This window comes from Euwallacea fornicatus, chromosome 7 (assembly GCF_040115645.1).
Source record: "Euwallacea fornicatus isolate EFF26 chromosome 7, ASM4011564v1, whole genome shotgun sequence".
NCBI classification, from domain to species: domain Eukaryota; kingdom Metazoa; phylum Arthropoda; class Insecta; order Coleoptera; family Curculionidae; genus Euwallacea; species Euwallacea fornicatus.
In genome coordinates this window covers 2,059,127-2,085,759 of record NC_089547.1, presented here as the reverse complement: position 1 = coordinate 2,085,759, position 26,633 = coordinate 2,059,127, and the positions used below count along the sequence as shown (strand labels likewise).

The following is a 26,633-nucleotide window of genomic DNA, read 5'->3' as shown; positions in this document are numbered from 1 at the left end:
ATTTTGGTTTAAGTAAAAGGGAGGATCATATAAATTTAAATAAAAACATGCGGCATGTCTCGCTATGTTCCATCAGAACCGGAATTAAACGTCGACTGTCTCTGTTTCTCCTTCAATTTGTTTCCTGTTTAGTTTCAAAACAAAACATTCTTAAGTTGTAGTTTTCCCAAATTAAAATATATAAAATAATATATTTTTCATTGTATAACACGGGCTTTATGATGCTATGGATACTAAGGAAACATTATTCTCAACATTTAAATTTTCGCATGTCTAGATAGTTGATCACATTCGTATCACTTGTTGATACCCGAAAGGGTCAATCATTTGTACTCGTAATATTGCTGTTCTTGTAATGAAAATGTTACATAAAGTTCCTGTACGAGAGGCTTTAAAGCTCTTATAAAACACTCTATTGCGAGTTATGTCTCGCAATATGTTGCGCGCGGTTTAAAAGCTTTCTGATACAGTTACATTATAAAGTATTATTAAATAAAATTGCAATATCCGTTTTGTGCTAAATGGGTGTCCTCTTCTTCTCTCGATTTTCTTAAGAAACTTAATTAAATTTCTGTTCTTGTCTTTCGCGATTTTTGAATGATCACACAATTAAGAGTTGCGTTTACACAAAAACCCTCAAAAATTATTCTCAAAACCCTGGCCAAACTTCCCAAAATTTCCACCCCCGAACTAATCTACAAACTGTGTTCAGAGACGGTAATTAATTTGATGCGCCTGCTTGCTAATTGTATTCGGATATTCGCAAAAATAATACAAATGATTCAACAGCCGTAATATTAGATAAATCCGTATTAAAGCAAACAACATCTCCGGAAGTGATTTGTGTTTTAATTCTACGGTTAATAATTCTTTAACCCTCTCCCTGGCCCGAGCATTTGTTTATAACTACCCCATTAGGCATTTAGAGCCACATATATTTACAAAATGGACAAATTAGCAATAACATCCTTACACCATTTGTTGCATTAATTATGTAACCGCAAACAGACTATCAATTAGGCGGATGCAGGGGCAAACAGATTAGAGTGTACATCTGTAGTTAGGTTGTAATTGAATATGAACTACTCTCGGCCGAAATTACACCCTTCGATAATTAGTAATTAGTTCAAAATCTACAGTTTCACTGATCTTTTTCCAAACAGATGCCCCTGGAATGTAAAATAACCACTTCGCTCAATGTAAACCAGAGTCCTGCGCCGGGATAATGATCGGCAATTAGTTAAATCCCTGCAGGAAGTGCATTTCGGGGCCACGATATTAATGGGGACGCGATTCGAGAAGATCGTTCTATGCGAATCAGCCATTAAAATTGAGGTTTCCATTCATTTGTTTAAAGGAGGTATTTTAAAAGCAAATATTTGCAACCAATTTCAACCCGCTGGAATTGAGGGAATGTACGTTTTCCCCTGAAGGAATTAGCTAATTTTATAGTATAGACTTGTAGATTGACCGAGTAAATATCTTGTTATTCAATTTATTAAATATGTATACAGTGTTTCAATTAAAAAGCTTCCTACGTTTATTACCTCGAAATGGGATGGATTTTTAAAAATCGCCGGAGTGCATTGATTTTGCTACAGAGGGGGAAGACCTTCATTAAGGATTAACTACGTCTTTTTCAACCCTTTACCTCCCAAAGCCGCCCTCTCAAATATACTGTTTGCAATAGGGGGGGTTACGTGATGAATCACTTTAAAGGGATTTTCATTGTCTACATTTTGCTACCTTATTTGTTACATTTTACTATTGCGGTATCAAGTTATGCGTCATTGATTCATTTTTCCTATTAGCGTTTTCATACCGTTGAAACTAAGACTTTTTTATTCCAGCATATCTTGCGACTAGGAAACTTCTGCATTGCCGTTTCAAATTAAAAAACAAATAATTTTTCTTATTACTGGTTTTAAAAAGAAATCACGTTCAAAATTGGAATTCTTATTTTCAACGCTTAGTTTATTAAATATTTGAAATGTTCCCCATTTTTTCCAAACGATAATAAAGCCTATTTTGAAATTCTTCACTGACATTTCCAAAAACATCGCGTCTAGAACAGCCCTGCTTGCCTCTAGATGCAGGGCTATTATGTTTAAGCTGGGTTTTGTAAACAACCGATAGCATATATCGTCATAAAAAATAATCTGACAGCATTAAGTTTGGTGATTTTGCGGGCCATTCTACCTGTCCCCTTCTAACAATTCGTTTATCAAGAAATTTGTCACCCAACTATTGTCGCACCAAGCGAATATAATGCGGTGGAGCGCCATCTTGGAAAAAGTGTATTTGGTCTTCTTGGAAAATGTTTCGACCAACTTGATCTTCCAAATGAGTGGTTATTAACGGATCGCTTACGTTTTTAAGTAAGTTTAAGTACAGCTTTCCAATTAAGTTTTCCTATAAAAAAAGGTCTCATAACGCGTGATGGAGAACACCATGAATTTTATTCTAGCCACTGTGTTGAACTCTCTTTGAAAACGTGGAATTTTTCGCCTCTTCGATATGGGCAGTGCAGTTCATTGAGTAGGCCATTAAAAAAAAAGTGCACTAATCACCGGAGCAAAAGTTACAAAAAAATGTTGGTTATTATTAATTAAGTTTGATATAATTTCGCAAATCTCGACTCTTCCATCAAAATGATCATTATAAAATTCCTACAGAGTTTTCATTTTATAAGAATGAAATTTATTTAACTTCAGTGCTTCTCGTGTAATTTCATGTGATATTCCAGTGTGACCTTCGAGGTTCTGAAACGCCGATTCTTAAGATTATATGTTTGAGCATATTCATTTAAAACACGCGGAACGGCCTTTTTTGCAATTGAACCCGATTCAGAATTTGAAAAAAATTAAATCCAAAACGGCTCTCTGACTCACATTAAAACTAGACTTTCTAGCGTTAAAAGCTTCTGCTGTTCTTCTTACGCATTGTCTTAGCTCTCCATGAAAAAAAAAATTCAGTTTTTTTCTTTTGATGGTCGTCTCGACAAACAATAAGCGAATAGGCTAGTAAATTGATTTATTACAACTTTCTAATCGTAAAATATATTTAAATTTAAAAAATCTCAGTTTCAACGCTATTAAAATACTAATAGGAAAAATTAATTTAGAATGATCAAAGACGCCTAACTTGATAACACAACAGTCGAATGTAACAAATGAGACACCAAAATGTAGAGAATGAAAAGTCTTTTAAAGCGATGTAGCACTTAACCCCCTTTACTGTTGAAGATATTGGAGAGAGTGGCTCTGCGGGGTTGAGGGTTGAAAGAGGCGCAGTGAGTTCTACATAAATATTTTTCCCCCTCGATAACAAAATCGACGTATTCCGGCGATTAAAAAAAATCTACCTCGTTTCGAGATAATAGGGGTGGAAAGTTTTCAAATTGCCACCCTGTGTACTCATAAAGGTTGATTTATTTTAGAAATTCCATACACTTATCCCGACCACCTTTCAAATAACTTCAGCCTTCATGAGAAAATGTTTTTAATATTTTGGAAAACTGTTTTTGCAACGTTAACACTCCACTTTTTCACATTCAACATCCTGTATATTATATAACTTTTTTAATTTGGTTCTCATTGGGAATACTTAATTCACCCATAGAAGTTCCTGTGCCGTTCTTCTATTCTTATGAATTTTGGAATGCTGTTATAGCTTACTTACTTCAATACAATGTGCAGGATTGTATTATTGAAGATTCTGTTTGATTTACTGCCTACCCATTTCACACGGTTGCACTTCCTTTAATTAAAATAACGCTAATGGTAGTTCCTGCCACCGAAATCAATTCGCAGTCATAAAATTCGACTGAGCAATGTTTAAACCCCCGAAAAAATTTACTGCTGGATATTCGCATTAAACCGAATTTCTAAATCGCTTTCGCCATTCAACGGAAAACTTTCAATTATGCCGAGTCCCGAGAACGGACCGGAAATTTGTTGGTGTAGATTTCATTTCGACCAAATAGACTTTTTCCTTTATTACCTGAGTTTGATCACCGAAAACCTATTATATAAAAGACCGTGTCCCTCGGATGAGATCGGAAATTACAAAACGTTTTGTTTCAGAACAGCGGGATTGGATTCGAAGAGTTCCGATCCAAAAACAGAAATGTCCCTCCTTTTGAAGTAAATACGTATTTTATTTTCAACCACACATATAATGACGGCATTACCACCTTTCTCAAAATTTTAAGCTACTGGCCGATAGTCCCCGTCCAAATTTCTTGGCTTGGTTTCCCGTCCTGATTTCCGAGGTCAATTTTACGTACCGCGTTCTTGGACGGGCGAATCGGATAATTATTACAAAACTGAAAAGAAAGTGTCCCAGGAACTATTGAAAAGTTTAAGTGCTATTTATTTAATTGAAAGAAAACCTAATGGTGTGCTGATACTGACATTTAGTAATTAAACCGAAAAACGGGACATAGAAAATTTGCAAATTTTTCTCAAAGTTCGGAGGGAACTATTATTACGATTTTTCAAATTTCCAATGCCGATGTCTCGGCAGCGCGTAGAGCGACTGCTTTAAGAAAATTGCCCAAATGAATCATCCCAATGTGTTCTATGTTCGTATATAAAAAAATCTCAAAACCTCAGAGCCCGTATATAAGAAGCCAAAAGTTCTGAGGCACGGAGTCATATTAATATCCATTTTTTGCGATTTCAAAGGTAAAATTGGTATTACAACAGACGCTCGATAAAGTCACCTAATTTGAACCAACTGTGATTCACATTATCGAAATGTTTGCATTCACGTTACATATATATAACAAAATCAACACATATTGTAATATTGATAAGTATTTTTTAATTAGAAAAAAAATAATCTCCAATTTTAGTCTGCGTAAATTGGCGCTTCTTCCAATGCTTTCGCCCGTAATGTACGAAGAATTAAAACATCCATGTATGATCCTTCTTTGCTTTTAGCCCAATCTAAAACTTGGTAAAACATTTCTTTAGCTTTAGCGTCAGTCACTACACTTCCAACTTCAATGGGAACGTCCTCATTGTCCTTAGTGTCCGTATGTTCCTCCTTATTAACATCATTCATCCCCTTGAATTCGTTCCATAAATTAATATTAGCTGGAGTGCAGACAATATTGGAATTCACTATTTTCAATAAATCAAGAACATCCAATGAGGCAGTGACAAGAACATCAGCATTGGATTACAATAGTTCCCTAGTTATGCTTAAGAGGCCGTCATCTTCATCGTGATTATTGATACAAAAGAGATTGTTCTAACAGTTTTGAATAACTCGCTGATTAACTGCATCCCAGGGCATACGCAAATTTTAAGCACATCTCGTAATAAGCCAGATGAAGGCATTTTCGGTAGTTAGATTGGCGAGCTTTATTACGTTCTGATTCATGGCTTGAAGTAACAGAGTTACTTTGGGCGGTGTGCACATGACGAAAACTGACCCATCTTCACTCCTTAGTGGTTTTTTGGACGATGACTGGGTGTTGTGCATTATCTATTAGTAACAACGCTTTTATTGGAAGCTCTTATTTTTTAAAGAAATTTTTACCTACAAATGAAATAATCCTCAAATTATCAGTATGTGTAAAATTTGTGACAACATGTGTAAAACATAGGGACAAAGCTCTGATGAAACCATTTCAGGAATGTGCTGCTAGTCATTCAAGCAATTTTTGAACGGTCATTATCAATGAGGAATGTTAAAATTTTTAAATAAGCGCCAATTTTTCGCTTTTTTTAAAATTATCACTGGCTTTATTTTGTGTGTCGCTAAAAACTCCTTACGTCATCGAGCGTACACATTGTTTACATTGTCGCGCGTTTCGCTTGAACTTATAGTACGAATTTTCTGTTTACACTAACGCAATATTTTCATTATCGCGCGTTTACATTGTCGAGCGCCTGCTGTGATCGCAATTTTAAGCCCTTTTTGACGTTGCCGGGAAATTTTCGAAAAAGTTTCGCTGGATTTTCACATTCACTGATTTAAAATAATCACGCAACACTTATCGCGACACTTCACACAAAATGTTGTCAAATGCTGCACGCGGTATTGACAATTCGAAAGTGGTAAAAAGCACTAAATTGATGTAATATGAGCACACTGTCTGCATAGGTGTCACCGCATGAATAGAGAATCTTCTATGTTTTTTTAGACAGAATCAGCGCTAACAAGCGATAACAAAGGCGTGAGTTGCGTTTTTCACCCTGTTGACTTCGTTCCAATTAAAACGTCTACATTAAGTGACGACAAATCTCTTGCTTCCTGCTGCATGTAATGACTTAGCAAATTTCAACTCCGTGCAAACCCACAGGATAATGGCTGCATTTAGGTTATAAATTGCCACCCCGTCGGGTTACTTAATGTGATTAACAATGCTGCCCAGGAGTTTTCCATTTATTTGCCCCAAAAAAAGAAACAAAAACCGAGAGAGCTGTTGCTCATACAAGACCATTAAGAGGTGCTCGAGGTCTGAAAAGGCCTTCAACTTGTCACACTCTCGAACCAAATGATACTTAGGTGCCAGTCTGTTAACTCGCGCCCTTTCTATTGGGGCTTTAACACAAATGTTAAAGCAGCCCCCGAAGGGCTCTTAAGGCGGAAATGGGAAATTTAATTACTGTTGTGATTTTGCGTTAGGCCTGGACTAATTAAGACAATGCTGCAAGCCCGGGCTTCACTATATCCTCTAAAGCTTTTTAATTTAAAGCCACGTGCCTTCTCAACGAAAGTAATTTTTCACTTAACTGAATCAGCCTTCTGATAGCGAAGGGCCCTAGCTACGTGTGTGAAGGTTCAAAGAGCGCACGCAACCAGATTGATTTCCATCGTAATGAGTCAAACATGACGAGTCTGTTTGTGTTGTTGAATTACAAGAACCTAGTTCTTTGGGGGATTAATAGAAATGAACTGCTCACAAAAGTCGGCACGTTCTCCCCCAGTTTTTTCCAACTCAAAAATATGTCCGTTTCCACTATAGTCACTGGCGGCCAGTTATATTTTTCATTTTTGGTTCCCATAAGTTTATTGTAATTCACACTTAAAGCCAGTTACGAGGTATGAGCTCAAAATGTTGCGCACGAGCCGCATGCGAGGTCTGCTATCACGCGAGGGTATTACGAACCTTTGCCTAGAGTTGTGTATGCTCAACGATTATGCACCGGACCGGGGCGTGCGCTCAGCTCACGTCAACGGCTATGCCATGCGACTTGAATAACTCCTTTGTCGTCTAGGAATTTTTTATTTATTTTCTTATATGCCAAAGGAGTATCGTCTTCGCAGAGGCAGATCTCCATAGGGAAACTTTACATGGGTTTATATTTGTTCCTTTCTTAAAAACTTTTGTGATATTAGTCTTCAAGGGGCTTAAATTGCCGAGATTTTTATTTACATTTTAGTAATGTTATAGTCAGCGCCCCACCTGAGGAAATGGGTAGCTCATTCAGTCTCTCCAGAGGCACTATAACTCTGTGGAATGCGTGTGATTTCCACAGATCGTTGTTAATGCGGCGATAAAATTCATGTGACTTCCAAGAAATTTTCTGGTAGTCATTTTCAAGGTGTTCAAATAGCCGCAATCTCTACTTAAATATTATAACTAGTAGTCTGCGTCGTATATGAGTGTATAGGTGTGGATAGCCGTATTGTGTGGAACAAAACAATCTTCTCCGCCTCTGTCTCATCCAGTGACGTGGCTCCCAAGAGGCACTACAACCACTCCGATCTCGTGTGAATTCCGCAGGTCGTTGTTTACAGGGCGAGACAGTGCGTGTGACTTTAGGGCTGACCGCAAAAACGCGGGACCGGACTCTAAATCAATTAGGAAGAGCCGAACAGGCTGTTCTAGATTTCGAAACACGGAAAGATCCCTTGAGAGATCGCTTCCGGACAAGTTTCGGCTGTTTTTTCGAACGAGTAGTTCCAGATAAATTTCATTCTTGGGGGTTTATTGGACAAGCTCGCGGGAAATTTGTAGTGCATTATTTATCGACCATCCTTCTTTATTATATTCACAATTTATTTAGTTGGGGAAGAGATTCGTCTTTCCCAAATATTTGCCTTAAATCAACACCATTATAAAATACTAACCCGAGGGTGTATAAATAAACAGGCATCAAGGGAAAGCTGGAGGCGCTAATCCGGGTGTACCGAATCCTGAGACTGAATTAACATACAAAATGTTCACTTGGAAGTGTATCGATGCGGACACATCCCTCGCTTTGTATAAATATGCACCCCACAATGACTATTGGGTTCGAAATTTATCGAACAGCTTTATTAAATATTAAGCTCGTATTAGAGGGGGTTCTCGGCCACCTCCCCTGAAAAGGGACCGTCGTACACGTACCGGAATAATTTTTCCAGAACACGAATTTCAAGTACAAAATAACCGTCACGTGCAGTAGAAATTACTAGTGCTGGATAATGATCAGCAATTAGCTGCGAAAGCTAAATCCTTAGAGAAATAAGCTCAATAAGCGCTATTAGCTATATCCGCAAAGGCCTCTTTTGCTCTTTTTCAGGCGGCTTTTTGATCAGAACTGAGTAAATTAGGGCCAAAACTTAGACGACTGACAGAGAGGGTGAATTCCGGCAATATGGTTTCGAACACATTTTAGCTCTAGCCGGGCAAACACGTGCATAATTTAGTGCAACAGTTTGCGACAAACACAAATACCCGGGGTTAAGAAAGTTCGCTAATGTCTCGATAAAACTTTAATTATAATATACAATAGCTCTATACTAGAGGGCTGAATTAGCTTAGGATTTTACCCATGTAAGTTCTCGACAAGTTTTGCGCAGATATAAGGCCTTAAGGTCTCGTCAAAGAAACCGAAGTAGTTTCTCAATAAATATGCTGCATCGTTAAGGATGCAGTCTCGCGAAATTAATCATTCACTGGGAAAGAAAAAGATACTTCTAAAAATGTTCACTCTACTGTTTAGTGTTTTCAGACTTTAAGGTATATTAATTTTAATTTTAATTTTTGTGAATAGACGGAGAAATGTAAAATTAAACGAGTTTTAAAAAAATGTTAATAGCTCAGAAAAATTCGAGGTAATAATTTTTAATTTTATGGTTTTAGTTATAGCTTGAGAAACTAAAAAATGCCCAAAATTGAATAGAGATTTGGTATTCTGTCCTTTTAAACTGAGAGTGCACACTTGTATACTACAAACCTAGTTTTCATGCTTGACTTTGGGGTTTAAAAGAGAAAATTTCCCAAATTTGAGGCACAAATTCAAATTAATAAGCAAATACTTAAATGCGACTTAATTTAGAGCTCAAAATGTAAAGACAGTAACAAATATCTAAGCGTAAGCCGAAATTCTTTGAGGTCACTTCAAATTGCAGAAATGTCGGCATATTCGATGTAGTGGTTGCAATTTAATTTTAAGTTCAAGTTTCAAGTTATTCTGAGGTTTTAATTCAAATTCAGAACATTAGCTTACATGAATAATTACCTGCTTAATGTTCTAGGAATTCAGTTTTTTCGATTAAAAACCCATTATGTATTGAGATCTACAGCGATAGTTCAATCGAATCCTGATCAAATCTAACACCCTAATTGATGATCTAATTTGGCTTCCATAATGAAATCGCCTACTACCGAAGGTATTATTACTAATTTGTCCATTTTGTTAATTTATGAGTGTTCAACTCTATAACCAATGGCATTATATTATTCTATGCAAATATGTAATATTTGCAATTTACACCGCGAGTGGAATATGTGTACTGCGCTGCCATTTGCCTTTAATTATGATTTATGTACTGGTTTGAGTGTTAAAATATTGTTTATAAAGCAAAAATGATTAACTGCGGAACTTGGAATTTATGAATAAAATTAGAAAGGGCTATAAATTAATTGCCTTTTTGGGCCAGAGTTCGTAGATTAGTTGGTGAAATTACGGTCGAGATGGAAGTTCCACAGCAATTTTTGACGCTTCAGTGAAAGCTAATTTTAATGATAATGATAATAGTATAAAGTTTCTAATGTAGAATACAATGCAAATTAAAAAATATTTTACGTATGCAACATATTAATATTCGAGTAATAAAAACATTATCATCACACACATACATATTATTGAATTGTTTATTACTATTTATATGTGGTGTGGTTTCAGTGTCACCCTCTATTGACGAGTAATTTATTTTCGACATTGAACAGAAGTAGATGCTATCATCAGGAACATTGGACTTTTCTATCATTTCTGACAAATCTATGTTGATATTTGTGTGGACTTTCAAATTAAATCATATCTTTACTTTGATGAAAATAAGATAGAAATAATTGAATTTCCTTCTTTCGTGCCAAAAAGCCAAGGCAAAAAAAGTCAAGGATATTTTTAATTAAAACACCAACTCTAAACACAGGGAAAATATTTTATATAATCTTAAATAGTATAAAGGTTAAACGAGTATTAGATTAGATTAGCTCAATATAATAATTACTTGTCAGGCTAAAATTAACAATATTGTGCAGAATTAGTCAAATCGTGCTTCCCTCTTTTGATGGTCACGTAATACCGCTGCAGTATTCCGCTTTTTGTCTAGGCACCATCTATAAGCAAGATATCGTAACTATAGGGGATATGAATCAATATTACAGTGACCCATTAAAATCTGATAATATGGATTAAGTCTTACATTAGTTTAGGTTGGGGTCGACAACAACAGATGTCGCGAATCAATTATTGAAAAATTTAGTTGTCCTTGAAGGCGCTTCGACGTGCAAATAAATCGAAGAAAGTATTTTATGTAAAATTTAATGTCTCAAATTACCCGAAGTTTATTTTATAGTTTCTTTTCACGGTTATTAAAATAAAAAATTGTCATATAATTGGTAAATATCCAAATTATACGATTTTAGTTCAGGTTAAGATATTAAATTTCAAACCTAAAACTCTTACCTAAACGTTTAAAAAAAAAATCAAAATTTACTAAATTTGAAAGAAAATTCCAAATAATGACGAATCAATTCAAATTTGTAAAAACGTAAGTGCAGTAGCGAACATTCTTGTTTTGATTATCAAACAAACTCAACACTTTTATATTCTGAAGCGACCATCAAATATTTATATTTTCTATTACAACTCTTAAATTGAAAAATGTCCGTATTTTGAATTTTATATTTTCACTAGCTTTAAAAAAATCGAAACACACCAAATTGCGTAATGAGGAAAGAGAACATGATAAGTTCATCATTCATTTTAAGATCAACTTTCAATATTAACGCCATCTTATAGCACTTTTATTTAACAATGAAGTCGACTTCTCATCACTCAATACCAGTATTTACCTGCGCTAAATATTCTAAGAGGGCGCTGTTGAGTTTTGCTTATCATTTAAGGAAAATCCATAGTATCTTTTACCTCCTCGAAGTCCTTACAATAGAGGGCGTTATATAATCCTGCAGAGCCTTATTTTCGATGTTTTCAAATTTGACATAATTACATATAGTTTCAATTTTTGTTCTTCAGAATTTTTTGAACTTTTTCTTTGTGTCAATTTCGCTCTGTGATAAAGTGGATTCTTTTATTCATTCTCAATACAATTCTCTTAACGATATTAATTGTCGGTCTCCTATTTAGGAATTCTGATCATCGAGTCCTGCAGGAATCCCATTATCTCCGAAAGTGAACAAATAATTTATCCGTAACATTATGTAGAACAATTTGCATTAATTACGTCAATGCTTTCGTGGATAGTTGGATAAAACTGGAACATTTACGGCCGCTCACCCGCAAATAGCCCAAACCGATAGGTACTCGTTTAACAATTTGCGGTATTAGGGCAATGGCATTATATTTAATACACCTACTGAATTTTCGGTATTGGTTTCTGCGAGTTCATTATGTATTGTGCATGCATATAAACATTTATAATGAATATTTTTTACTGAAATAAATGAATAATGTGTACATTAGAGAGATGGGTAGTTCAATAGGTAAATTATTAACCTTAATGAGCAGCATGTATAAATAATCGTCTAATGTGTAGGAGGTTCTATATTTGAACACAAAGCTCTTGCGTGCCAACATTTTGACATCATGACGTCCTCAGGATTCAAGGTATGAAAAGAATCTTAGAAATAACTAAAACAAAGTGGATTGAGAAATTGCTCCTAGTGATTGGTAGGTTCATAATAATCGATAATTTAGAGGGGCTACAGTAGAAAAATTGCGATTCGAAATCATAAAGAAAATTATGCCAAATATTCCCTTTCAAAATTATTTGGAAGGTGTGCTATTAACCCTTACATTACCTGGAAACAACGTAAGATTTTTATAGGCACCTCTATAGATCATTTAACCCCAACGAATAATACATTTGAGAAGCCATATGAAGCACACGGCGTTCGATATAAAAGTATACCATTTTGAATTCCCAAGTAAAATAAAAATAAGTTCCGAATCTCAAATTACCTGAGCGATCCCACCACCCTAGATCAAAACATAAGCAGGTGTGTAGATCCTTCTTCCTAATGGGAAAACTAAATCGTTCCCCATACAATTCACTGACTGAAAAGTCTCAATTCCAGGGGTAGTTGCCGGCGTTTTCTGATGGCTACAATGTATTTGCATACAAATTAACTCGCAAATACACAATACGTGACCGAGCCGAATTTATGGCAAAGCCCTGTCTGGCAAACTACACCATCGTTAAAGGGCTCGAAATTGGGCTGGTTTCAAGGTATAATTCCCCTCTAAAAATATTCACACATCAGTCCTGGACTTCGGATGGTGCTTTAAAATTGGATTCTATTTCCTGGAGAGATTACCAAATAAAACAAGCTTTCCTCCCCCAATGACATATAGAAAGGAAACGAGATCTTTTTAGCACTAATATATAAAGTAAATTCAATAGTGTAATAATGTGCGCCTGGTTGTCACAGACACTCATTCCCTGTAGAAATCAAAGTGAACGAGAAAGAGGATTATAGGATAAAAGTTTATTTAGATTTGGTTTTTAAATTACAGAGAAAGCATAAAAGGAGGACGAATAAAAGGGAAATTCTATAAATGTTTATTTTATGGCTGATTGACTTCTGAGTCAAATCTCCAGTAAAAATTTCTTATCGTCAGATGAATCGGCTCGATGAAGACTATAAGGATCCGCAAACGGTGTGGTAATATTTCTTTTAGTTTTCGAGACTGCTATTTTGGTACTAACCGCTCGTTTTTCGAGAATCCGTAGAAAAATTGCCTACGAAAATACATAGGTATAAGAGATTGAAGAGATTTTGTTTTGCATACATTTTCTATAACACTCCAGCTCAGACGGCTACTCAAGCCATTATAAAAATCTACACGTTGAAACATTTCAACGTCAGCCCCTATTTAGATTTAATGCTTTAGTGTTTTTAGTTTTGGACACTTTAACGTATTTTCTAGCTCTGTATATCACAGTACTTATTTGTAAAAAATCTTTTTAGAATTTTTACCATAGGCCCTCTCGGTTGTTGACAGTTTTAAATAACGTAGTTACCTATAACTCAATGATTACTGGTCGCACTATACTTTGAACTACTTTCAACGAAGTGAAACCAATTCGTTACCTTTGGCCGCCGATACATCCAGATCTGTCACTCATCGAACACCTCTGGCGCATTCTACGCTGCAAAGTTTACTCCCATTTCCGCATACCTTAGTGGCCCCTTAGACTCTTGTACAAATAGACTGAAGTAGGGTCTTCTAGACGGATCAGAAGTGTCTCGCGTTCTCTACGATTTCGTAAATCGTTTGTCATTATTTCTTCCTCTGTCATATTCCCAAGTCAAGCCACGAACGGACCGACCATGTTTTTTTTAGATTTTAGCACTCGAATTTTTAAATATTGTATTTATCGTGTCATAAGAAACGGGTATATCAAAATCTATTTAAACGACCATTATTGCCTGGGGTCCTGTTTTTTTTGTCACGCACCGTAATTGTATTGTTTAATTTAACTTGGCTCCCGACTTATGTATATTTGATTCGAATTTTACCATTTATTTCCACTCCCTGAACAAACGAACAAATGAAATTACCCATTTACATTAACCATTTCCATTGTTTACTACCAATCGAAAAAACTTCATAAAAAGGCCTCGTTTAATAAACAAACTAATAGCGTGTAGACTGCCACAAACTCATTGTAGTGTGTTTTATCGGTGTTCGGGTATCGTGGCTCATTTTTAAATTTGCCCCATATGAAGGGCTCGCATGCACCGAGGGCATCCGTTTGCCCTTAAACAAGACCGAATCTATCGCTGAAAGGGTCGATACTCGTATGAAAGGTAACACCGTGTAGAACGCACGAATATGACATTTAATTAGAATATTGTAGAATTATGTTTATTTTGATACGCTGTAGAACATGCCAGACGTGCATGGAAAGGTTAATAATGTCAAGGAGATTTATAGGGGGCGCGATTAGATAAACAAATGAGAAACGATAGTGGGCTTTAGTAAAAGGGTTCAAAAATTTATTATAAATGCGTGTCGAATAAAAACATTGCTGGATAAACGGCTGTTGATATAGAGCATACTAGTTAATCCCATTATACGTATTAATTACTAGATTTTTTTGAGGGGTTAAATAACGTTAGTATGGAAATGCACGCTTTCCGCAGAATCGCATGCAAATGGCTCCATCTCGACGGGATCCACGTCATTACGTAAAATTAACATGAACCGCCGCTTTCTGCCCGATATTCAATTTGGCGAATTATTTCGATCGAGTCACGCGAACCAATAAAGGAATTAGCTTAAGCTAACATTGAGTGACAGTTGCATTTAGCCATAATTAAAGAAAATTGGAAGAAAATTGCTCCTGCCTATCCGAAAATCGATTTCGCGATTAACGAACGCTGGAGGTGAATATTCAACGATTAAACTACTCACTGAGACAGAGCCTTATTAAAAACACCGCCCTAGAGCCTCGTAAATATTTAACGGCTCCGTTAAATAAAGCAGGAATCCCCTATCGTAACACTACACAAGCTTAGAGGTTATCTTATCATATATAAATAGGATTTGCTTCAAAGCTTGCCTAAATATCTTACGGAGTTTGATAACACAATTAACGAACACGCACTTTAATTTGCCTAATAAGGAATTGCAAATTTGGGCCTTTTGAGGGGCACGAAATTATTGTTTCTTTATGATATGTTCGGGATTAATCACCGAAAGCGGGAAACACTCCGGAAGTTTTATTTAAAGGAATATTCCAAAATATGTATACGGTAAAACGAATCCGTGCACATTCAACAGATAAAACCAATAAATAGACACCTCGTTCCCTCGCACCGATCGCAATTTCTAAACTTCGTAAAACCCCTTGTCATCGTGACTAAGGGCTGCGGCGAACTCCAACTTGTTAGAATCCGATCGAGTTCTGGAAAAAGTCATTTCGGGATATCAAGACGTGTTATATTTAAAATTCAAATCTGCATCGATTGCTTTCGAAGTCATTGTACCGGGATAATCGTATCAATCTGAACGGTCGGTCTGTATTCTCCTTGGGAACACACCTGCCACGAAGTCGAGAAAGACGCTCGCGTTTCGTCTGAAGGAACAACAGCCAATTGCCCTTGATTGTGTCAGATGACAAGATTTCTCGGAGAAATGGGGGGTTCATCACAAAATAATAATCGTATACAGGATGGTCGTGGCTGTAGCTCAATCATGGGGACGTCACTAACCAGGAAAGATACGAGGTCGCTTACGTTAGGGTAAAATTGCGCAATTTGAATTTCAAGATCGTACAGTTTTAAAATTTGAGAGTGCCCATGGTTTCCGTATAATCTTGAAAATCATCGGAATTTTTGAATTTTTAAAATGGCACATTCTTCAGCTGCAAATTTAGCGAATTTGCCCAAATGTGACGAACCTCGCGTCAGTTGTGGTCAACCAGACTCTCACGGTTCAGCTCCAGAAAGGAAAACTCTGCGTAATATAGCGGGTGCACTTAAAGTTATCGAAAATATTGGGGTAATTTGCGCGCATGCATCGCGGAATGAAAAAAAAACAAAGTTCAACGCATGGAAAATACACGAATGAACGTAGTAATTTTTAAAATAAAACTCTTATCCTTCATCTATCTATGAAGTAGTACGATCTGATAGAATTCAAGAGCAATTGGTTGCTGTTCCTCCAAACAAAATTCGAGTGAGTCTAAGAGCACGAGTGCACGTAGCGAACCAGTACTTTTTTCTAATCTAGATCGCATTGAAGCATATTAACCAAAAATTACCTCATATTTTCGATTCACGACTTACATTCGTATTAGAATGTTATGGATTAAATTACACGTATTGATATTCGTATTAGACCTATTATTAGATTGTGGCATTAGGCGTATTGACCAAATTACATTAGCCTTAAAGGATTATTGGGTCATGGACCAAATGTCCACAAAATACAAATATCTGATTTTTCTTGTAGAAAGTGTAACGAGAAATTCCCAGAGAAAATTATTGAAAACCGCGCTCAGGCGATGTTAGCTTACTTCTCTCATGGATTCTTGCAAAATTGAAATCCAGGGGAATTGATTAAGTCCAAATCCCCAACTAAGAGAACATTCGGAATGCTGATCGGCTTTCTTTATTAAATAAGGTATATTGAACCGTTGGGTCGATCATTTTGCATGATGATCAATCAGATGCCAAGAACACAATTATGCGTAAGCTTCTTATTAAAACCTGAAATAAAATTTATGCGCGCATATAAAACAGGTGTATCTTGTTCCCCGAGGAAAGCTGCAAAACGATTTTTGCAAATTCCCTCATTGTTTCTTATCTTCGGAACATTATCTAGCGAAGCTTATACATTGTTTCGCCTCCTCCCCAAGTCCCATTACGGTAAGCAAAAGCAATACCGCTCTGAAATATGAATTGCTAAGCCTATTAGCATTCTTATTAGCCCATAACTCACACTGAAACAATATAATTAAAAGATTTTGCAAGGGAGGAAAGCGTACAAAGATACTGGCAATGACGGCGCAATTAGGATTGGTTATATTAGTTTTGTAGCTCTTATTATAGCTTTGCAACATACTTTTGATACAAAGGTTTTCTGATATGCCGAAAAATACTTTAGTATCAAAAACAAATCCGTCAAATTATAGGAGTTCGAAACCCCTTCGCAGTTAACACCTACGAACTTCGTAACGTAGTATTAACGTAAAAATAACACCCGAATTAATGATGTTACCAATCGCCCATTCTTCTTCACACAGATGGCAGAACTTTTTAATTTAAAATAAGAGTCCCAAAGTGCTATAACTTTTATTGAATTCTACTTGCGATTCTAAGTATTTTCTATGAAGAATATTCTATACCTACTAGCCTAACCGTTTTTGAGATTATTCTGTGTCAAATTTCACATGTTCGGCAAGTTCATTTTCTGAGATTCCTTCATAATTCAGGATGAGGTTTACTCTGTGTATTAAATCTGATATAATCAGGTAGATATTTTACTAATCCGTTGCTGCAGCGTTCCGTGCTCTTCGCAACATATTTGGAGTTTTTGAGTGATAACCCCATCGGAAACAACTAATTTCCTATTTCCAAAAGGAACAGATTTACTCCAAAAGACAGACCTTATTTTATCGAACTTTAATAAGCATATTATAGAGCACTTGAATTGTACGGTTCTGGCAGGTTTCGAGCACTTTCACTAGAAATTAACCCCCCTCCCCCCTCACCAAAAAAAAAAAAAAAAAAACGGAAAAGTTGAAGAGTAATCTCTCGATATTCCTCGAGGGGTACGTGATAAATTAATTATTCACCGTGGGCACACACTTAAAAAGATTTACACTTGAGATCCCTCCAGTACACTCGATTTATCCGGGACGCCCTTAATACACCAAAAACCGTCGAAGGGACTGAGGATCCCTCAAAATCATTAAGGTTTCATATGTTCCATAGGGAACGAGTGTGGATTTCGAAATCCCTAGAGTTGTCCGCGCTCCAATAGAACTAACATCCCTACCCAGCGAGGTGTTAGATTGTTTTCTAACCGAATTTAGAAAATGATTTTATACAGGGTATTTAGATTAGTGCTGGGGGTGCAAAAGGAAATCGGGTTTAGACGGGTTTTGAAACCTAGGGGATGGAAGGGAATCACGTACTTTCCGAGCCCTTTCAAGGCGATAATGGTTTCTGGTTCTATCGGGGCAAAATCAATTTAATCCTCCATGAGTTTTATCTCTATTAAAACAATTATGTCGCTTAAAGAAACAAAAAAAAACATTAAATTCAATTACTTATATTGGAAAAAAATCATGGGGTTTAGAATTGCCATTTTAAATATGGATCTCGGGACTGCCTAAAGTGATTGCTTTGTATCCAGGAAAAGCCATTAAGATTTTATATCATCCAATGGGAATAACTGCGGACTGAGGAATCCCCCGAGAGGTCCGAACACACGTGTTGAAACAGGAATTACTGTAGGATAAAAGGGAGCCAATCGGGCGTCGGTATAGGCACCTTTGAGAGGTGATTGTTTTTGGGGGGATAGTGAAGTGGCTGAAAAAGAAGTGGATGGATGAAAGATCAGTGGGACGAATTAAATTTGAAAATATGTTTGAGTTATCGAAGTCTTTTTTTACCATCCATTTCATTAAGTAAAATATTTAATGCCGTAGAGACAGAGATAATAAAGGAAAGACGTGAGGTCTGAAAATGTGTTCGTATGAATGGGTGTCCCAATCTATTTCAGTTTCGAAATACACGCAATGATATATATGATATCGAAAATATGGATTTTTTTTTAAGACTGATCTCCTTTAAATCTTTAAAGCTAAGAAGTCCAATGAAAAAATTTAAAAGTTTGTATTGCTTAAACTAATGAAAACAGTAAAATCTGATTATCCAAATTATCTCTTCAATTGGAGAGGGCTTTTATATGGAATTTTGATTTTAAAAAATTTATCGTTCCAATGGGGCGCCACTTTTGTTCTTCTAAGGACTAATTTGTCCTTCTAGATGCATGTATTGTAGTAGATACAAAAAATATTATTTTGCAACATAATTGTGGATATTTCTAGGCCGGAAGAACGTATTTCAGTTGCTGAGAAATCTATTTTCTTTTTCATTCACTGCGTCATTGTCGACGAACACATTAATCCGAGACCGCTATTGCTATGTTTAATATACAATAAACTAAATGTTTTTTGATTACCGAATCATTAGTGAAAATATGCAAAACATTCAAAATGGAATTTCAGTGTGTCGTGAACTATTGCTGTGAGCGGAAATAACCAAATAGAAAAAAGTTTTATTTTTGACGTTCTATGGAACGTTGGCCTTTCACCTTCCCATGCAGAGTCACTACCTCCTTGGAAGGTATCGTATTATTTCGGTACAGACCTGGAATTTTTCGCTCACATTTGTTAAGTAAATTCATTCTAAAACAAAGACACGTGAGTTGCATAAAACTTTTTACTTCGCAACTCGGGCATTTTGAATATTTACGATAATATGTAAAATTGTTTTTTTTTAGCTCAAACATCTTGCTCTGCATTCTAGCTATAAAACAGAATAAAACAGATTTTTTTCCCAGGAAAAGAATCCATGTTTCAGGTACGTACTTCAAAATTTAGACTTAGTACTGATATATTCAAGGATAATAGTGAAGGAAAATGCTTAGAGAAGCATAAACTGAATACAGGATTGTTCAATTACATCAATTCTGTTGTCTCACGAATGTCATTTTGTACCAATGCCAAAACACCGTTAATATTCTCATCTATTGCTAATTTACATTAATCAACTTACTCCATTACTAAACAAAATCAGTGTTGCTTTTAATAAACTGTCATATTATCATTCTTGGGCGGTTTTCCAGGAAAAAAAAGGCTCAACCAAAATTTTAATTATTTTATTTCATATTATTAAGCTACTCAATATAATTTATTTACAAAGGCCAACATATAATAAAATGTTTTAAGAAAAATGTTAAAGTCATATTTTACAACATTAAATAATTGATTTATCACAAGTAGATCCATGAAACATCCATACCTCATTTAGACCTTTGAAAGAAGTATCTACAGTCTTGGAGTTATCCAACACTGTAGAAGACATTTACTGTTTTACTAAAAATAAAACATATGATATAGAAAAAGCAGTTGTTTACGATGAGAAATATAAAAATTTATTACATCTTTATATTATTTACAATAATAATGTCCTTTCAGTCCTCTCAGTGCTTGTTTTTAATATTTACGTATATGTTTGAGATATCTAAGTACAATGATGAAGTTACGAATAGTGACATTGACCATACAGAGACACTTTTTCCTATAGGAGTGATTCAAGGCTTTATGTGTAAAACATTCGTCACATGGCAAGCTATAAAATTAGAACCATTTGATCGCACTTAAGTATATTTACACATTTTGAGTACCCTTTAGACACAACCTCGTGTAAAATTAAATTGTTCTTCGAACTCAATCAGGAGGTGTGTCAATCATTTGACCTCACTCCTTGAAAATGGACCCATAAAAACACATATATTTCCAATACATTTAACAACAGACAGTGAAACATTGAACTGCTTTTCATCGTTACAGCTAATCATCCATAAATTCTTATTGGGGTAGTTTTAATATCTGCGCTAAATTCCTTCTAATTAGTGCTGACCTGAAATCAAAAGAAAAATGGGGATTTAGTTTAAATATTACAAAGGTGGTGTAAATATAAAATAACGTTAAAGGTCGGTAAACCGTCCCGTCAATTAATTTCCAGGTATAATGGCATATTTCTAAGGCATTACCAACAAAGGCACTAATTTCGTGCTTTGTGTGACAGCTTCTATTGTGATTATTGTCTTCTGGCTAAATTAATGTTCACCCAACAAAACTCTCTTTAACACCGGGTGTAATGGAGAATAGGATGTTTGATATTACCGCGGTTGCAATGCCAATAACTTGGAACAACATATTCCTTTCTCTCTTTCTGAACTATAAAACAAGGAAATTTTATGCCGCCCAATATCGGTTTCAAACTAAATAGAGTGCAGATAAAAATCGTTCCCAAAGGTATACTGGGACGCTTCGCATCTCGATGAAAATGTACGGGGACGTTCATGCTGGATGTCGCTCTTGTGGGAACAATTTCAACCCAATAAATATTACCATATACGATGCCCTAAATCGTTTTTGTGTGAGTTTTATTGAATGGGGGATTTAAATCGGTCGATGATATCGATTCTGGATCTGTTTTGGTGTCCTCAGGTCTGAATCGAAAAGAGGTTTTCGATATTGCCATAAGGGCGGCGGGGTCAGAGCGAAGTTCTGGAACGGAAAATTTGTTGCAGTTATGGTGTGCGAATTAAGACAATTTTGTTCACGAGTAAGAAATATTACATGGAAGACTTTAGACATGGAGAATCTCAACGAATTTTGCTGATGCTTGAGAAATGTTCACTTTTTAGCGAAATTCGTCTTGCATGTGCGAGAGAAGCATGTGACAAGAGCTGGTAATCAGTTCCTTATTTTGCCACAGTTTCGCATTTTAGTAAACATGCAGAGCTTTAATAAAAAAAACTTCGTCGTTGAATATTGTGAGGCAATTGAAATTAAAAAAGAATTATACGTTTTCGAATTAGAGACAAATTGAAAAATTCTTGCCCGAATCTTTTTTGTCAGAAGAAAAATTATTTTTTCTGGTAAAAAAAGTATTTCTTTTTCACATTTCATATACAAGCTTGTTCCTCGGTACCTCCAACGATAACTTAATACCTAAAGTTGGGTCGACACGTCGCCATATTTGCCCAAACACACGACACGACTTTGCAATTTGCTAAAGTATTAGTTTACACCCCTTCTGGGGGTTGGATGCGTTTAATAAACCTGTCGCAGCAATTTAAAGTAAGTCTGCACACCATTTGTCGGCGGTTGCTTACCTCAGGTGAACTTTCCCGGCTTACTAAAATAAAGGCGCGCTAATTAGACACATAATGTATTGTTTGGAGTTCCAGTATTGAGTTTCGTATCGCTTTGTTTATGGCAAAGTTCATGTCATTAGGGAGTGGAATTGAGAAGGTTTCGGAAATGAGACTAATTAGTGGTGGTTCCTTTGACATTTTATTCCTACCGCATGTATCCATTCACATTGATTTGAATGAGGTTCTAACTAATAAAATTCAAGAGATCATTTTAGTCAATTTCGCGGAGCAGCTGGGCAATTTCATGAAAACAGTATCTTAAATGAATGTTGGTTTTGATGATTTCTATAATCGTGCATTGAGTCTTCAATATCGGTTCTAGTTGCTGGGATATGGGATCCTCATCAATTGAGTAAACCTAAAAATCTTTAAAATTTGAACATTTTTCATAAATTCCCCAATGGAGGGGAGGTATCTGTTTCGTACTACATTTAAAATTTTGAGTGTAGGAGTCTGAGGAACTCGTGAAAAATAATTGCTGTAAGTAAAAGCTCAAATTAATTCTCTCACTAAACTGGATTATCATTAGTTGATTTTAGTTTATGAAATGTACGGTCGTTTCGATGCCTGTTTTCGCCTCAGAACTTGTACAAACTGCAGTTTCCGCATTCTGTGGGTCAAAAAACCTACCACATACCCCTCTTTTATGATTAGAACCGAGACCCCATCTGTTCCACTATCACATCCTCCTCCCGCCCAACCCATTATCTATTGGAAACCTCAAAATATTAAGAGGGAGCCCGGCAAGATGATCCAATCCTCCCAAAACTAATGGAGATACATCAAAGAGCGAATTACTTCCCCCGGAACATCGGTATGAATTATTGAAACCGTTAAATATTTCAACGGACTAACGGCTCTATGGTTTCTATATGGCGGTCTCGAGTTCGATAAACCAACTTAAGAGTTAATAATTTAGGGGATTTGCCGAATTTCCAACCGCCGATTCTCTTCTGAATTAAAAAAAAAACAACCGTGGAATTTGGAATTATACGAAAGTTATTTCATCGCAGAGTGTCTATTATAATGTATTCACCCTTTGTTAGTTTCCAAACATCACGTAGTCAGGTAACTTAGATTACATTCGACAGCTGGGTCCTTTGGGTACTGATAAAGTTTCGTTCGACGCCTGTAATGGAGGTGTGTTAGACGTGATTTGCAAGATTAACGACACGTGCATAATGTGAATATTCTAGACTGACCTTATTCCTCTTGAAGAAAATTCTCTACGCAACAAAGTTGGTTACACAAAGTTAAATTTATTCCCTTACCTACATGTGGGACTGATACCAAAATTAGACAAAATTGGGGAAATTTTCAATGAATATATTTTAAACTTTATCATAAGGGCACCCTAATAAATCATCTAAATACAGTAGCTTCAATTTAAAGTGAACTTTGAGCTCGTATACCTGGTCACTCTAAATCTCTCCCACTCACTTTCAAACGAATAATTTGCTCTAAATATTATTCGAAAATGCAAAATCCCTCGACAATTCATTCAAATTTGGTGTATGGCTGACATAAAATGACTTCAATGGGCAAACTTTTCGGTCCTATTTTCCTTTAAATTACAGGATTTTCATTCAAAGAGCGACTTAAATAGGGGGGCCCTGTGTGTTTGAGTGATTTATGGGCTTTCGATTTTGATAGAAATGTTTGGACGGTTTTCTTTTGACATTGTCCCTCGTCTTGTTTGTACAGAAAGGTCTATTAGCGTAGTTTATTTACATTCATGCGAATAAAAGCACCTTAGAAATTTCGTTTTTTTTTTAAATTCCCATTACGTACTCCGCGAATTCTCTTACTTTAACAATTTGGTTTTAAAAAATTAAAAGTAAGTGAAATTTCGTATTTTCAGCAATTTTCTGAATTTCCACTATCGATCAGTTGCAGAGTTATGCACTATTTTGTCCGCGTTTTGACAAGAACTTAATTAGAGAGTACATTGAAGGTAATTAAGAGAATTGTACAAAAAATTGTAGAATAAACCGGAGATCATTTGCACAGAAATACAGGGATAATTAGGCACAAGCAAAATTAATTTAACACTTTCTGTGTCACGTTTATTTCCACCTAAATTAGTTTAAGTTAGAAGTCGTTATCGCTCATATTTACTGTTTAAAATTTAATTAGCCTGTTGCGACCCAAGGTACAAAAATAAAGCAAAAAATATTTTCGGGGTAGTTAGAATTTGCCTTTAAACTGTAGGTCAAAATTACATTTCTATATCATCAGTTTATAGTGTCCGCTAAACTTGAGCTGACCTCAAAAATTCAACAAATATTACAGACCTTATTACTTATTTTTCCTATCCTAATTTAAGTACTTATTAAATATTCTATAAAGTGCATGCTCCAAGACGTCAGCGGAATGTGATATAAATGCTTCTAAAGCATTCGTCCCTCCTTGGTCCGACCTCGATTCTTCTCCAACTTGAATTGAATTGCTCTCATTGAAACCAACATTTTTAACATGTCTCCGATATTTATGATGATTTTACCTAATAATTCTAATGGTGAATTGAGTGGAGGATACTAAATTCAAATGTTTGGAAAAGTGTTTGCATAATATATGTAATTTTCATTCTCAAACAAAGTACAAGTACAAAGTACAAACTTAGGTCGGTCTGACACAAATGCTTCTGAGATATTCTTTAGTTTAAGAAGGTTTAAGAAGCGTTTAAATTAAACATAATTTCCATTGACGCTATTTAGTTCGAGAATGCCGTAAACATGTCTATTTACAGAAATTATTTTTCGATTTTTTCTTATTCCGATTCAAATGCTTCTTGAATTTTAACTTAGTCGATCTTGTTCAAATTAATTTTATTCATTCACTCATGCTTAAAGTTCCATTACTTCAAGTAGGTATGACATGATAGAAATGCGACTGAGGCACAATTCTCCATACTTCTTCTCAATCCGGTTTAAAGATTTTTGCATGGCCTTTCGATTTCCTTGGTCAGTTGAATATAAAAGCGAACCGACCGATTGGTCGGGTCAGTAAAGCGTCCGAAACACTCCTCAGTCTAATTTAAATGCTTCTTAAACATTATATTGATTTCTATTTACTATCCAGCATCGATCTGTCTAGCTGTCTGTCTATTTATCAGTCTATCTGGTTGTTTTGTAATTTTAAAATCGTCTGAAAATGGCGTTCCCTCAAACTGTATTTCGAAAATTCGTCGCAATCAAATGATATCGACAGTACGCTCAAATAGGTTGATGGAAATACAGGGAAACAGTACACGGAAAACGGAGTTCTAAAACGAAGCTTTTTTCTGGAAAATTCCAAAAGCATAATTACTTACATAAATATGTTAGGCCCACTGAACAGCCGATGAGTAGATGAGTAGGAGCGTATAGATGGTGGGCCATTTTGTCCTCCTGGCACTGTTAGTCATACCTGAAATAGGACACTTGCATTATTCTTCTAAATTTTCTTAACATGGTATTTGGTGCTCGATTTCTTGCAAATTTCTCAAATCCTCAATATAAAAATGCTGGAATCGATGTAAAATGACCAGATTTCTTTAGCGTTTTATTGGCCATCATTTTGATGGATTACGTATCCATCCAAAACGTATAAAACCGACGGCCAACAAAGCGGTAAAAAATATGGTAATTGCAGTTCGATTCCGGCGCTGTTAGTTCAAATTCAGGATTTGAGAAACTTTTCAAAAATCTAGCACGTATATCTAAAACTTCCACAAAAATTTTGGAAAATAAACATGATTGTAATATGACAAAAGAAAATAGTATCTGCTAATGAGTGGAAATCAATTCGTTTGTCGAATTCATCAAAAGATTAAATCTCAGAAGCTCATCGAAACTGCTGCATTGATTTTTTTATCAAAGTGTGTCACCAAAGCCCATAAATTAATATGTAGATATATAACGTAATCGCCGCATAAAAGCATTAAGCCCCGTTCCCAGTACGGCAACTTATAGCAGCTTTTTGTTGCTTTGCGATTCTCTTTGTTGCGCATAGCGGAAACTTACAGCAACATATATCAACTTTTTGTTTTCACCGAAGTAACTTGTAAATTGACACATCTAACCTGTAGCTGTGGTAGTTTGTGAAGGAGAAACTCAGAGCTCTCATTGATATATGACAAGTTGCGGCAAGACGGGGATGGAAGACGTTTTATTAGCAGCGACGGCATATATTTATTATCTTCAATGAAAAATTGCCAAGAAAAACACAAATATTAAGTGAAGAAGAATTTACAAGAAAGGGGACGAGGTGGGAGCATTTAACTTCTGAATGTTAAAAAAAAAGATGATTTACGGAACGGACTTATGAATTTTCACGACTGAGTAGGGCTTTAGTCAAATTTTCCCAAAACTTCGAAAGGCGGCGTTCTTTTTTTGTCTTTAGTGTCACAAATGTTTTAAATATGCAGTTCTTTATTCATCACCATGCATTTTAGAACTGTTGATTCGATAAACCAGAGCAAACCGTCCTAGCTTTAGATTAGACTTCAACCCCCAATACACTTCGAACTTCATTCAAATATTTTTCTTATCGGAAATATTTTTCTTCAAATATATTATACTATAAAATTTTTTCATCATTCTCGAAGTTCCAGCGGATCGTTTTTCGGCAGTTGCTTCTTTGCTTCCACCGTGCCAGTGATATGCAGCGACGTTTTCCATTGTGGGGAGGATTTTCTTTATATACCGC

At 35.7% G+C, this 26,633-nt stretch overlaps 1 protein-coding gene and 1 long non-coding RNA gene across 2 annotated transcripts in view; one reads left to right on the top strand and one right to left on the bottom strand.

The window, feature by feature from the left end:
- Positions 1 to 26,633, top strand: part of LOC136340318 (uncharacterized) — a 105,658-nt gene that overhangs the window by 49,889 nt on the left and 29,136 nt on the right. The window lies entirely within an intron of this gene.
- The window catches only part of LOC136340316 (uncharacterized), a 124,909-nt gene continuing 118,136 nt past the window's right edge, over positions 19,861 to 26,633 (bottom strand). The window contains exons 6-7 of the mRNA XM_066284297.1: positions 25,258 to 25,352; positions 19,861 to 20,638 (exon numbers count right to left, since the gene is read on the bottom strand). Of these exons, the coding sequence (XP_066140394.1) occupies positions 25,267 to 25,352 (86 nt within the window). The 3' untranslated portion in view covers positions 19,861 to 20,638; positions 25,258 to 25,266. The remainder of the gene's footprint in view (positions 20,639 to 25,257; positions 25,353 to 26,633) is intronic.